Source organism: Ranitomeya imitator, chromosome 7, assembly GCF_032444005.1.
Source record: "Ranitomeya imitator isolate aRanImi1 chromosome 7, aRanImi1.pri, whole genome shotgun sequence".
Lineage (NCBI taxonomy): Eukaryota > Metazoa > Chordata > Amphibia > Anura > Dendrobatidae > Ranitomeya > Ranitomeya imitator.
In genome coordinates, this window is record NC_091288.1 from 154,428,271 (window position 1) to 154,442,650 (window position 14,380).

Below are 14,380 nucleotides of genomic sequence, written 5' to 3' on the forward strand. Positions count from 1 at the left end.
TTATTTAAAGGGGACCTGCCAGCACTAAACTACTATATTTTATTTTTTTCTCATTTTTTCCTGCCCCGAAGAGCAGATAGAGAAATGCATTGTCTATAGACCAAAACTAGTAATTAGAATCTTAACCCCTTAACGACCAGAGGTGTGATGCAGCCGCAGTGCAGTGTAGCGGAACCTCCACCAGGGGGTGCTGACGAGGGACATTCACAGCGCAGCAACACAGGAGTCACAGGTAACGAAAGAGTGGTCAGAAGAGATGAGTCAGAACCTGTCAGGAGCAGAAGTAACAGAAGTAACAACAATGCACGTAGTCAGAGACAAGCCAGAAGTCAGAGCCAAACGGGAGTGTGGTATCCAAAACATGAGACTTAAGACGAAGTCGGGGTACAAGCCAGAGAGTCAAAGCCGGTCAGGGAACGTGGTATCAGAGATGGAAAACAAGAGGCAGGGTTCAGAAATCAGGCCAAGTCATACACTGTAGGGAAACAAACAGACGAACACAAAATCAGGGATAGGGAACAGGTCTAATACAAATATGGGAAGTCAGAGGCAGAAGGATCACCAAGGTATATGGGTCAGCTGCTCTAGCCTGGAAGCATGAACTATCACTGACGCTGGCCAGCAAACTGCAGAGGACTTAAAAAGCCCAGCGAGCTCCAAAATGAGGCCAAAGGGATTAACCCTCGCATGACCAGTCCAAAGAGATGATAGCAGAAAACAAACCCCGAATTGCATCATGACAAGAGGTATTTTTGATTTTGCATTTTCATTTTGCTCCCCTTCTTCCCAGAGCCATAACTTTTTTTGGGAGGGTCAAAATGGCCATGAGAGGGTTTGTTTTTTGTGGGACAAGTTGTACTTTTGAATGACATCATTGGTTTTAGCATATTAGCCTGGGGGGGGGCAGTAACCATAGCCCCTTCCTAGACTATTAATATCAGCCAGCAGCTGTCTACATAGCCTTATCTGGTTATTAATTATAGGGGGACCCTACGTTATTTTTTTTACGGTCCCACATTTTAATAGCCAGTAAAGGCTAAGTATACAGTTGTGAGCTGATAGAATTAGCCTGGGAAGCTCCATGGGTATTACCCCCTTCCCAGGCTATAAACATTGGCCCCCAGTAAATCAGCTTTCACTCTGCTGGTTAAGAAAATTCCGTGACAGCCCGTGCCATGTTTTTCAGAAAACTAATCTTTTAATAATTAAATACATGTACAGTAAACTGCACACACTGTACTAATTGTATATGTCACTGACATCTATATATCTACAGGTGCATCTCACAAATTTAGAAAATCATCAAAAAGTTCATTTATTTCAGTACTTCAATACAAAAAGTGAAACTCATATTAGATAGTCATTACACAGTGATGTATTTCAAGTGTTTATTTCTGTTAATGTTGACGATTATGGCTTACAGCCAATGAAAACTCAAACATCATTATCTCAGTATCTTAGAATACTTTATAACACTAGCTTGAAAAAATGATTTTAAAATCCGAAATCTTGGCCTACTGAAATGTATATTCAGTAAATGCACTCAATACTTGGTCGGGGCTCCTTTGGCATCAATTACTGCATCAATGCTGCGTGGCATGGAGTCGATCAGCCTGTGGTACTGCTGAGATGTTATGGAAGCCCAGGTTGCTTTGATAGCAGCCTTCAGCTCGTCTGCATTGTGAGGTCTGGTGTCTCTCATCTTGCTCTTGACAATACCCCATAGATTCTTTATAGAGTTAAGGTCAGACAAATTTGCTGGCCAGTCAAGCACCGTGATACTGTTGGTTTTAGACCAGGTATTGCTACTTTTGGCAGTGGGACAGGTGCCAAATCCTGCTAGAGAATGACATTTCCATCTCCAAAAAGCTTGTCGGCTGAAGGAATCATGAAGTGCTCTAAAATTTCCTGGTAGAGAGCTGCGCTGACTTTGGTCTTGATAAAACACAGTGGACCTACACCAGCAGATGACAAAGCTCCCCAAACCATCACTGATTGTGGAAACTTCACACTAGACCTCAAGCAGTTTGGATTGTCTGTCTCTCCACTCTTTCTTCAGACTCTCTTCAGGGAAACGACACTCCCAACACATAGGCTTTCCAGGACTTTCCAGCATAGACCATTCAGGTCCACACTCAGAGACCCCATGTGACCCACACCTGGTCACATTTTTAAGCTGTAACCACTCCCACAGGTGGGAGTGTGTGTGTGGCTAGTTTGACCCGCCCATCTCTCATAACTAGCCCAGTAAGTCTCCCTTCACAACTATACAAACAACACAATTTACTTGTAGGACTACAGGTCCCAGAACAACATTACTTCAGACTTACCGCGCAGACTCCCTCTGCGACACATATCGGCCACTTACAATTCTGCCAGTCGCTGTTTCACCACCATTATAACCACAGATATGCCTCCATGCATATCTCGAGGAGCACACACAGCGCCCCCTAGCTGCCACAGGGGTCACTGCATCACAACATATATATATGTATGTGTCACTGACATCTATAAAGCTATCTATCGTATGTGTATACTGTATATCTATCTGCATTGGCGAGTCTCAGTGCAAATCGCAGCCTGCTGCAATTTTACACACATGTCGAATACGGCTGAGAACATAAATGCTGATGTGAGCTGCCCCATTGTTTAACACTGAGCTGAGTGCTATGCAATGTTTTCTCGCAGAGCACTTGGCCATTTTCTACGGTAGTGTGACTCCTGCCTAACGTGAAATTCTAAGTGTCTACTGTACTCACTGTTAGGACTCCGCTGTTGTTTCAAATCCTGTGCCATTTGCTTTCTCTTCTGTTTCTCTTAATTGAAAGCATTGAGAGAAGCAGACGAGTAAGCGCTTGGCACATGATTGGCTATATGGAAACAGCATATGGAGGTGTTACATGATGATTACAAGGTGGGTAGAAACAGCAGAATTCTAACAGTGAGTTCATTGCACACTGTTAGATTTCCACATGTTAGAATCCATGTAAAATTCTGTAAATGTCCCGGAAAACCCTAGAAAAAATGCTGTTTTGCAGAATACTGAAGATCTTTAAAAAAACTTACTTTTTAATTGCAGTTTTAACCATCAAGAACTTATACAATACACCATTACTTTAACTGTGTGCGTGTGTGACAGGGGAAGTTGTAAGTGCCATCAGGGTAAAAAAAGAACTTGCCCATGATTATCACAAGAGACAAAATGGAGGGGGTGCAAAAACCATTCTTCTCGTTATCACTACTCTGACTTATCTGATCTGTAAGATTTGGGGGGAGATCCTTCTTTTTTTTGCTGAAGGAGCTCAAAAGAGGAAGCTGTACATCTAATCACATCCAGCACCTCAGGACACTTAGTGTCATAATTTTAGCCACTAATATTAATTTTTATGTATTTCAAAATGTTAAGCTTTGATGGAAAAATTCATGAAGTGAATATGAGTTTAATTTTCTGTGCGGCAGTTTAAAAAAAAATTGTCCTGAAAGGGAGCATGTTATAGGATATGGGGAATAATATGTACTATGACCCCAATACATCAAGAGGGGCAATTAGAACAGACGTCTTGATGTAAGATGTGTTTTTGAAGGGAACCTGTCACAGAAAAAAACATTATTAACCTGCAGAAATGGGGTTAATCTGCAGGTTAATAGCGCTACTAGCCTGCCTGGCGCCCGCACTTAGCCGAACGCTGCAGGGAGAAAATGAACTTTATTCTCCCCAGCAGTGTACGGGTTTCAGTCACCGTGCCTCCGACCCTGACTGACCCTTGCTCTGCATGGCCACACAAGGCCCATTCATTCAGTAAATAAAGAAACCAGACAATGTTTGGAAATAATGGCCGTGTCATTTATTTTTGAGTTACTTAAAGATCCAATCAAATACCAGATTAACTTTTAAAACTTAACTTTTCAATTAACCACCAGATTTTAAACCACCGTACATGACCAATCCACCCAATAAGGGCGATTTCCCCACAAAACAAATGATCACGACAGGGAAAGAACTTAAAATAAAGGGAGGGAGGGTGGGATCTTCGGTTTCTTCAGGTAACTGATGAGTGAAGTAAAATCATAAATACAGGGCTTTTTATAATCCAGAAAAAGACCGCCAAACCACAATCCACCAATGAGAAACCGTTATTTCCAGCGCCAAACAGCTGGAAATAACCAGTTTAAACCGCTCGTGGCATAGTTACCACAGCTAACTTCTTATTAAAATTTACCTCATAAAACACCACAGATAGCCAATCAGCTTTTATTCAGGGCCTGTGTGTCCATGAGACCCCCCCTATAATTCTTTATTATGGACGGGGGAGGGCTGACATGGCCACACAAGGCCCACTCATTCAGTAAATAAAGAAACCAGACAATGTTTGGAAATAATGGCCGTGTCATTTATTTTTGAGTTACTTAAAGATCCAATCAAATACCAGATTAACTTTTAAAACTTAACTTTTCAATTAACCACCAGATTTTAAACCACCGTACATGACCAATCCACCCAATAAGGGCGATTTCCCAAACGCCATGGCTCAAGGAGACATGGCCCCCCCACTAAGCCACAGCCATTTTTCCACCATTGTCTGAATATTCAAATTAAAAATATCTAAACCTATATCTGAAAGATGAACCAAATCATTTCTGTAGAACCCAGGTAAAAAACCCTCCAAATCTTCATGCCTGAAGGAAAACCCATTAACCATGGGAAAGAATTTTGCCATCTCTCTGTTCACCCTTTTTCTTATCTTCTCCAAAAAGGACAAAGAGCCCTTTCTCCATAACAATCTAGGAATGATCTCAGAAAAAACAAACGACGTATAGGGAAAAGATTGCTTAAGAAAAATAACGTCTGCTCTCAAAGTAGCAATTAAATCCAGAGTCTTGATTTTTCCAAGATCATTCCCGGCTAAGTGCAAAATAACCAAGTCTGGGTGAGGAAGATAAAAACAACACTTGTTAAATTCTGTAACTAGTCTATCCCAAGACATGCTGCGGACGCTGTGCCAAAAAATTAGCGCAGTCTCATGGCTGAATGAAAGATTCTCTGAGTAGGAACGATGAAAAGCTCTCTTCTGCGCCCAATATATAAAGGAATGTCCTAGAATCCAGACAACCCTGGGACCTGAAAGTAAACTGAAAGTTAATTGTCATATAAATCATGGCGCACATAAAGTCTAAACCTACCCGATTCCCACCTGCCCAATTTCATTATTTCGGAATCATGAAGGCCAGATCTTGCCGCTTCAGTTGCTGCTCCTATTCTAAAGGAATGCGATGTAAACCTTAAGTGCTCTTTTCCCAATAACCGTAAACATTTTTTAAAAACCGCATTGAACTGAAAAATGGTTGCAGGAGTGCCATCCTTATGAACGAATAGAGGACCCAAAACACAAGGCCTAATGCGCAACCAATTCCTGGTGTTGAGTACTGGGCAAAAATTTTGTTCCGGCATAGCATTAATTCTGAGCCTAATACCTCTGCCCATTTGATCAGTCTTAGATCGCCTGACAAATAAAAATAAATGGGACTCGAATAAAGTCACGTCCGAGGCCATAAGCCCCGAAGGTTCCGATTTTTTTGATGAGTCTAACTCCCCGACTCTTAAAGCGCCGAAAAATGCCAAGGCAAAAGCCGAAGAAAACAAAAGGGTCTCAAAAGAATCAAGACAAACCGACTGAAGAGTAGAGCAAAGATCTTCCAATAGAGAAAGTGAAATGGGACGTCTAGAGTCCGGTTTGAATTTAACCCTCCTGAAACCCTTTAAAAATTGCTTAATTGGGAATAGGCATTTTGCCAAATAATTTCAGAAAAAATGAAACTCCAGCGAGTGACTTGGCTACCGCCGAATAGGATAAGCCCTTTTGACATAAAAATTCCACAAATCTCAAACCAGAAATAGGGCTAGAGACACTGAAATTAAAATTGTTCATACTACAAAAAGAAATCCACTGCTGCCATGCAGCTGAATAATCAGCCCACGATCGCGCAGACAAGGAATGTTCAATAAAGTGAGGAATTAGTTCAGCACTATGTCCCAAATCTCCTGAGGGCAAGGCGTCGCATCCACATCTGCGTTGGGCACCTGTTGGCGAAACATTTGCCATTGTTGACTACATAGGGAATCCGTAATTGATGCTAACCCACTTGTCCCACTCCTGGCTCTCAACCAGATGTTAAATTTCAGGCAGGTCAAGACTAACTGCCTCAGAATCCTAGCGGCCCACACGTTCTTGGAGGAAAGGGTGTTAATTGAAAAAATAACACCTTTATTGGTGGACAAAATTAGTATCCTGGCATTCTTCATCTGATGGCCCCATAGTCGCAAACCTACAAAAATAGAGAACATTTCCAAGACCATAGGGCTAGCTGTCAATTGGTTCAACATCCAAGACTCAGGCCATGGATGGGTGAACCAATGCGGAGAATACAAAATTCCGCAGCCCAAAATACCATTGGCCGAAAATGCAAAATTCAAATCGTCCGCCAAAACAAAAGGGGGCTGCCAGCAGGATTTGCCATTGAATTCAGCTAAAAACGACAGCCAGATCCTGGCATCTTCTTTCAAATCCGATGACACCCTAATGTGGGACTCCGGGGAGGAAAAACCTATTGTTGCGTCGTAAAGCCGTCTGGAAAAAACCCTACCCACAGGAATGATGCGTAAAGCAAAATTTAACAGCCCTAATAGAGATTGCATCTCCTTCAAAGTCACCTTCTTTTTTGACAAAAATTTCTCCAAAGCTTCGCGTAATTTAAAAAATTTTTCTTCAGGCAACCTGCATTCCATTTTGGTGGAATCCAAGGTGATGCCCAAAAATTCAATAGTTTCCGTGGGAAGGCAAGTTTTGTCATGTGCCAGAGGTACCCCAAAGGTACTGCACATATCAATGAAGCTATTTAGCGTTGCAAGGCAAATACCCGAATGAGGGGGGCCGACGAAAAGGAAATCATCCAGGTAGTGGAGAATACCGGCGTCCTGAACATTATATTCCAAAACCCAATGTAAGAAGGACGAAAAACTTTCAAAATAAAAACAGGATAGCGAAAACCCCATGGGAAGACATCTGTCGAAAAAATATTGATTCTCAAAATGGAAGCCTAACGAATTAAAACCAGATGGATGAACGGGGAGCAATCTAAATGCGGACTTAATATCAGATTTCGCCATTAATGCATTCCTGCCAAATTTCCAAAGTAAATCGATAGCTGAGTCAAAGGATGAATAAGTAACTGAAGAACAACCTTTATCCACCTCGTCATTGAGAGAGGAACCAATGGGATATGATAAATGGTGGATCATACGAAAACTACCAGGTTCTTTCTTAGGAACAATACCTAAGGGAGAGATCCGAAAATTTGAAAAAGGGGGGGAAGAAAAGGGGCCTGCAATTCTACCCAATTCCAATTCTTCATTAATCTTTTTTCTGGCCACTTCGTGATGAAAATTCAGGGAAGATAAATTTTTTACCATGACACATCCAGGGCCTTTAAATTGCGGTATTTCAAAACCTGAAGAAAAACCAGAAAATAACAGATTACTGCTCTCCCGATTTGGGTAAATGCTTAGCCACCAAAGCATTTCTCCCAGTCTCACCGGAGTCTGAGCTTTTTGGATTAGGATCTCTGGGAGCTGATTGAGAGGATTGTTTACGAAAGCATTTAAACATGGGGTGTGGATGTCCGCAGAAGGAGCATTCATGGCGAAATCTGCATGAGTTATTCCACCTACAAGCTGACTCGTTAAATGCGAAACAGACTCCTTTCTTGGCTAAACTGGAAACTGGTTGTTTGCTTGTGTATTGTCTTTGAGGCAACATAAGGTTAATCCACAAGCCTACATCCTTTACCCCCCAATTAACATCCGGGTGCACCGCTAACTTCTGTCTAAAAGCTTCATCATAGTGAAGCCATGCCATACCTCCAAAATTGCGGTACACCTCTAAAATAATGTCGATATGCTGAAACAATTTACTGCATAAGGTAGGGAATTTCTCTCCCAAAACAGCTGAATAGATTGAAAAGGCCTGAATCCAATTATTAAACGACTTCAGAGAGCCACGTTTAAAATCATCCACCTCAGATATATCCTCTTTCTTTTCAGGTCTATTCAGCTGTTCTTTTCTGGGAAGAAGAGAAAACAAATCTACATAGTTATTATTCCAAATGAGCTCTTTAGTTACAGAGCTCAAATGGAAACCCAATGGGGAAAGGTCACAGGTCAATGCTTCCTTAAAGGGGTTCTGGGGGAGAGGATCACATTCTACACTAGGTCTGATTAATGAAGATGGGAGAGGGTTAACAGCTCCCCCTAAAGATTCTGACAGAACGCTTTTAATAATATCCCTAAGCTGGTGATGTGGAACAGACAGGGGCACATTAAGAATCTCACCCCTTCCTGAATGTACTCCTCCGGTCATCCGATCCGCTGAGCAGCCTGTACTCCAGCCCTGAGGGGGCGAGTACAGCTGTGATTGAGCCGGCGCATCAGCGTTCTGCCCATCATCCGAGTCCACTTCTTGGGCGATGACAGGCGATACCTGATGCTGCACGCTGGAGACCGGCACTGATGTGGAAGCTGCTGCCTGACAAGCCGATGCCCCAGAAGCGCTTTTACGGCCGCGGGGGGCGGGTAGCCTGCAGGCAGCTTGATGTGGCGTCGCCGATGCCACCGGCGCCGCCCGGTGGCCGCTCTGGGAATCTCGCGCCGGGCTGCGAGATTTCGTGGAGGATGGGCGGTGGGACCTCCTACGTACATCCGGTGCGCAGCTGCCGGACCTCGTCGGATGCAGCGGCGGTGAGTACGATCTCCGGGGCGTCTTCTTCCTCCCCCGGCTGGAATGGTTCACCACAGGCTCTTCAGCTTGACTCGGCGGGAGGAAGCGGCGCCGGAGTAAGGGGAACGGCGTCAGAAGCTGCCAGTACCGGTTTTATAGCAAGGCAGCTCCTAAGCCAGTCCGCCCCGTCCTCTCGGCCGGCCCTCGTCAGGATCTGCTGCAACAGGCTCTCCATTCTTCTCCAGGTATCTTCGGTTTCTTCAGGTAACCGATGAGTGAAGTAAAATCATAAATACAGGGCTTTTTATAATCCAGAAAAAGACCGCCAAACCACAATCCACCAATGAGAAACCGTTATTTCCAGCGCCAAACCGCTGGAAATAACCAGTTTAAACCGCTCGTGGCATAGTTACCACAGCTAACTTCTTATTAAAATTTACCTCATAAAACACCACAGATAGCCACTCAGATTTTATTCAGGGCCTGTGTGTCCATGAGACCCCCCCTATAATTCTTTATTATGGACGGGGGAGGGCTGACATTAGGGTCAGCTGTCAGTCAGGGCCAGGCCCGCAATTACAGCCTCTGCTCTGTATTCTCAGAGCGGTAACTGAACGCACGTTGGCGCCACCCGTGATGGAAACTGGAATGATGCCTGGAGGAATTAAGTTAATTTTCTCCCCGCAGAGTTCAGCTAAGTGCGGGCGCCAGGCAGGTTAATAACGCAATTAACCTGCAGATTAACCCTGGTTAATAGTGTTTTTTCTGGTGACAGGTTCACTTTAAAGTAATTTTGTGGCATATATTCCAGAGAATTTGTCAGCCGTGCTCAGACGTGCACTCTCTGGGTAAGGCTACTTTCACACTTCCGTTTTTCAGATCCGTTGCAATGCGTCATTTTGGGAAAAAACGGATCCTGAAAATGTGCCCGCGAGATCAGTTTTTTCCCCATAGACTTGTTTTTGCGACGGATGGCCACACGTCACATCTGTCATGCGACGGATCCGTCTTGTTTTGGCAGACCGTCGTCTAGAAAAAACGTTCAATGTAACGTTTTTTGTCTGCGTCGAAAAAACGTACAGCGACGGATCCTGCGGCGTCCGTCATTGGCTAGAATGGAAGCCTATGGGTGCAGGATCCGTTGCTGTCCGTCAAATGACAGAATCCAGCAACAGATTCCGTTTTTTTACACTGAGCATGCCTGGAAGGATTTCTATTCCTTTAATTTAACCCATTTTTCCTGCAGCTGCTGCATCGACGGATCCGTCAAAAAGCAGGATCCAGTGCATCCACTTTTTACAATCTGCACAGGATCCGTCTTTTCAACACTTTGACGGATTGTGACTGATTCTAAAAGACAGAAGTGTGAAAGTAGCCTAAGACTGAAGTAAAAACAGCAAAAGTCCCAAAACATTTTGGCGCAAAAATTTAGTGAATTTTCAAACTGTTTTTCATCAGAATTCTGTCGAAATGTTTATATACGTAGAGAGTAAATATTTGTTTTCAGTTTGTCAAAGGCTATGAGAATAAATACAAACGGATGAACAGCAATGAACGTGTGCGCATGGTGGCATCTAATTCTACCTCTATTGAAAGTGTCAAACTCTTATTAGAGAAGCCAGATGGTAAGAAAAATATTACAGTATGAGTGATATTCTTTGATGTGTAGCACAGACCAAAAGTTTGGACACACCTTCTCATTTAAAGATTTTTCTGTATTTTCATGACTACTAAAATTGTAAATTCACACTGAAGGCATCAAAACTATGAATTAACACGTGGAATTATATGCTTAATAAAAAAGTGTGAAACAACTGAAATTATGTCTTATATTCTAGATTCTTCAAAGTAGCCACCTTTTGCTTTGATGACTGCTTTACACACTCTTGGCATTCTCTTGATGAGCTTCAAGAGGTAGTCACCGGAAATGGTTTTCACTTCACAGGTGTGCCCTGTCAGTGGGATTTCTTGCCTTATAAATGGGGTTGGGACCATCAGTTGTGTTGTGCAGAAGTCTGGTGGATACACAGCTGATAGTTCTACTGAAGAGACTGTTAGAATTTGTATTATGGCAAGAAAAAAGCAGCTAAGTAAAGAAAAACGAGTGGCCATCATTACTTTAAGAAATGAAGGGATTTGACTACCAGCAGTGCCGAGCTTGCTCAGGAATGGCAGCAGGCTGGTGTGAGTGCTTCTGCACGCACTGTGAGGCGGAGACTCTTTGAGCAAGGCCTGGTTTCAAGGAGGGCAGCAAAGAAGCCACTTCTCTCCAGAAAAAACATCAGGGACCGACTGATATTCTGCAAAAGGTACAGGTAGTGGACTGCTGAGGACTGGGGCAAAGTCATTTTCTCTGATGAATACCCTTTTCAATTGTTTGGGACATCTGGAAAACAGCTTATTCTGAGAAGAAGAGGTGAGCGCTACCACCAGTCTTGTCTCATGCCAACTGTAAAGCATCCTGAAACCATTCATGTGTGGGGTTGCTTCTCAGCCAAGGGAATCGGCTCACTCACAGTCTTGCCTAAACACAGCCATGATTCGTTTTCCTGCAGTGATTCGTTTTCTTTAAACACAGCCATGAATAAAGAATGGTACCAGAATGTCCTCCAAGAGCAACTTCTCCCAACCGTCCAAGAGCAGTTTGGCGCCCAACAATGCCTTTTCCAGCATGATGGAGCACCTTGCCATAAAGCAAAGGTGATAACTAAATGGCTCCTGGAACAAAACAGAGATTTTGGGTCCATGGCCTGGAAACTCCCCAGATCTTAATCCCATTGAGAACTTGTGGTCAATCATCAAGAGACAGGTGGACAAACAAAAACCAACAAATTCTGGCAAAATGCAAGCATTGATTATGCAAGAATGGACTGCTATCAGTCAGGATTTGGTCCAGAAGTTGATTGAGAGCATGCCAGGGAGAATTGCAGAGGTCTTGAAGAAGAAGGGTCAACACTGCAAATATTGACTTGCTGCATTAACTAATAATAATAATAATTTTTATTTATATAGCGCCAACATATTCCGCAGCGCTTTACAAATTATAGAGGGGACTTGTACAGACAATAGACATTACAGCATAACAGAAATCACAGTTCAAAACAGATACCAGGAGGAATGAGGGCCCTGCTCGCAAGCTTACAAACTATGGGGAAAAGGGGAGACACGAGAGGTGGATGGTAACAATTGCTTTAGTTATTCGGACCAGCTATAGTGTAAGGCTCAGGTGTTCATGTAAAGCTGCATGAACCAGTTACCTGCCTAAGTATGTAGCAGTACAGACACAGAGGGCTAATACTGCATAAAGTGTATGAGAACATGATGCGAGGAACCTTTTTTTTTTTTTTATTATAAATAGGCCACACAGGGATCGTTAGGTTAATGCATTGAGGCGGTAGGCCAGTCTGAACAAATGAGTTTTTAGGGCACGCTTAAAACTGTGGGGATTGGGGATTAATCGTATTAACCTAGGTAGTGCATTCCAAAGAATCGGCGCAGCACGTGTAAAGTCTTGGAGACGGGAGTGGGAGGTTCTGATTATTGAGGATGCTAACCTGAGGTCATTAGCGGAGCGGAGGGCACGGGTAGGGTGGTAGACTGATACCAGGGAGGAGATGTAGGGTGGTGCTGAGCCATGGAGTGCTTTGTGGATGAGGGTAGTAGTTTTGTACTGGATTCTGGAGTGGATGGGTAGCCAGTGTAATGACTGGCACAGGGTAGAGGCATCGGTGTAACGGTTGGTGAGGAATATGATCCTGGCTGCAGCATTCAGGACAGATTGGAGCGGGGAGAGTTTTGCAAGAGGGAGGCCGATTAGTAGAGAGTTACAATAGTCCAGACGAGAATGAATAAGTGAAACAGTCAGAGTTTTTGCAGAGTCGAAAGTAAGAAAAGGGCGAATTCTAGAAATGTTTTTGAGATGCAGGTAAGAAGAGCGAGCCAGTGATCGGATGTAGGGGGTGAATGAAAGGTCAGAATCAAGGATGACCCCAAGGCAGCGGGCATGTTGCTTTGGAGTAATGGTGGAACCGCATACGGAGATGGCAATGTCAGGCAAAGGTAGGTTAGTAGAGGGAGAGAACACGAGGAGTTCAGTTTTTGACAGGTTTAGTTTCAGATAGAGGGAGGACATGATGTTAGAGACAGCGGTAAGACAATCACTGGTGTTTTCTAAAAAGGTCGGTGTGATATCAGGAGAAGAAGTGTATAATTGGGTGTCGTCAGCATAGAGATGGTACTGGAAACCAAATCTACTGATTGTTTGTCCAATAGGGGCAGTATACAACGAGAAGAGTAGGGGGCCTAGGACTGATCCTTGAGGAACCCCAACAGTAAGGGGAAGGTGAGAGGAGGAGGAACCAGCAAAACATACAGTGAAGGATCGGTCAGAGAGATAGGAGGAGAACCAGGAGAGAACGGTGTCCTTGAGGCCGATGGAGCGGAACATAGTGAGGAGGAGCTGATGATCCACAGTGTCGAATGCTGCAGAGAGATCCAAGAGAATTAGCATGGAGTAGTGACCATTAGATTTAGCTGTTAGTAGGTCATTAGAGACTTTAGTGAGGGCAGTTTCAGTAGAGTGTAAAGAGCAGAAGCCAGATTGAAGAGGGTCGAGAAGAGAGTTATCTGAGAGATAGCGGGTAAGACGGGAGTGGACCAGGCGTTCGAGGAGTTTAGAGATGAAGGGAAGATTAGAGACAGGTCTATAATTAGCGGCACAGTTTTGATCGAGGGATGGTTTTTTAAGTAATGGATGTATGATGGCATGCTTAAATGAGGAGGGAAAAATACCGGAAGTGAGGGAAAGGTTGAATATTTTTGTTAGGTGAGAGGTGACAGCCGGGGAAAGGGACTGGAGGAGATGTGATGGAATGGGGTCACTGGTGCAAGTGGTCGGGCGAGAAGATGCAAGGAGCCTGCTTACTTCTTCTTCTGTAACTGCTTCAAAGTCAGAGTGTGAACTAGATGCAGTGGGGGAGGGAGGACAGTGCATGGTATGAAGAGATTGAGAGATGATTTCCTGTCGAATGTGGTCAATTTTTTCTTTGAAGTAATTGGCCAGATCGACAGCACGGAGATCCGTGGTTGGGGCCTGCTCTCTTGGGTTGAGTAGGGACTGGAACGTGTCAAAGAGACGTTTAGGGTTATTGGACAGGGAGGTGATGAGGGTGTTGAAGTAGGTTTGTTTGGAGAGGTGAAGGGCAGAATTGTATGTCTTTAGCATGAACTTATAATGGATGAAATCTTCGGGTAGATTAGATTTTCTCCACAGACGTTCTGCGCACCTGGAGCACCGCTGCAGGAAACGTGTTTGCAGCGTGTGCCACGGTTGTTGCCGTCTGTGCCGAGTTGTTTTATGTATAGGAGGAGCAGCTTCATCCAGAGCACTTTGCAGGGTTTCATTGTAATGCTTCAATGCAGAATCAGGACATGAGATGGAGGAGATAGGGGCCAATGAGGACTGCAAGTTCTTCATAAGTTTCTGGGTGTTAATGGCCTGTATGTTTCTATAAGTGTGGAAAGTGGGGGTGACCTGAGCAGGATGGCAGTTCTTGATAGAGAATGAAAGAAGGTTGTGGTCAGAGAGCGGGAGAGGGGAGTTTGTGAAA

At 43.9% G+C, this 14,380-nt stretch overlaps 1 protein-coding gene across 1 annotated transcript in view; it reads left to right on the top strand.

Moving 5' to 3' along the window:
- Window positions 1-14,380, top strand: part of CARD11 (caspase recruitment domain family member 11) — a 214,293-nt gene that overhangs the window by 184,328 nt on the left and 15,585 nt on the right. Inside the window, exon 20 of the mRNA XM_069733924.1 lies at window positions 10,279-10,396. Within this exon, the coding sequence (XP_069590025.1) occupies window positions 10,279-10,396 (118 nt within the window). The remainder of the gene's footprint in view (window positions 1-10,278; window positions 10,397-14,380) is intronic.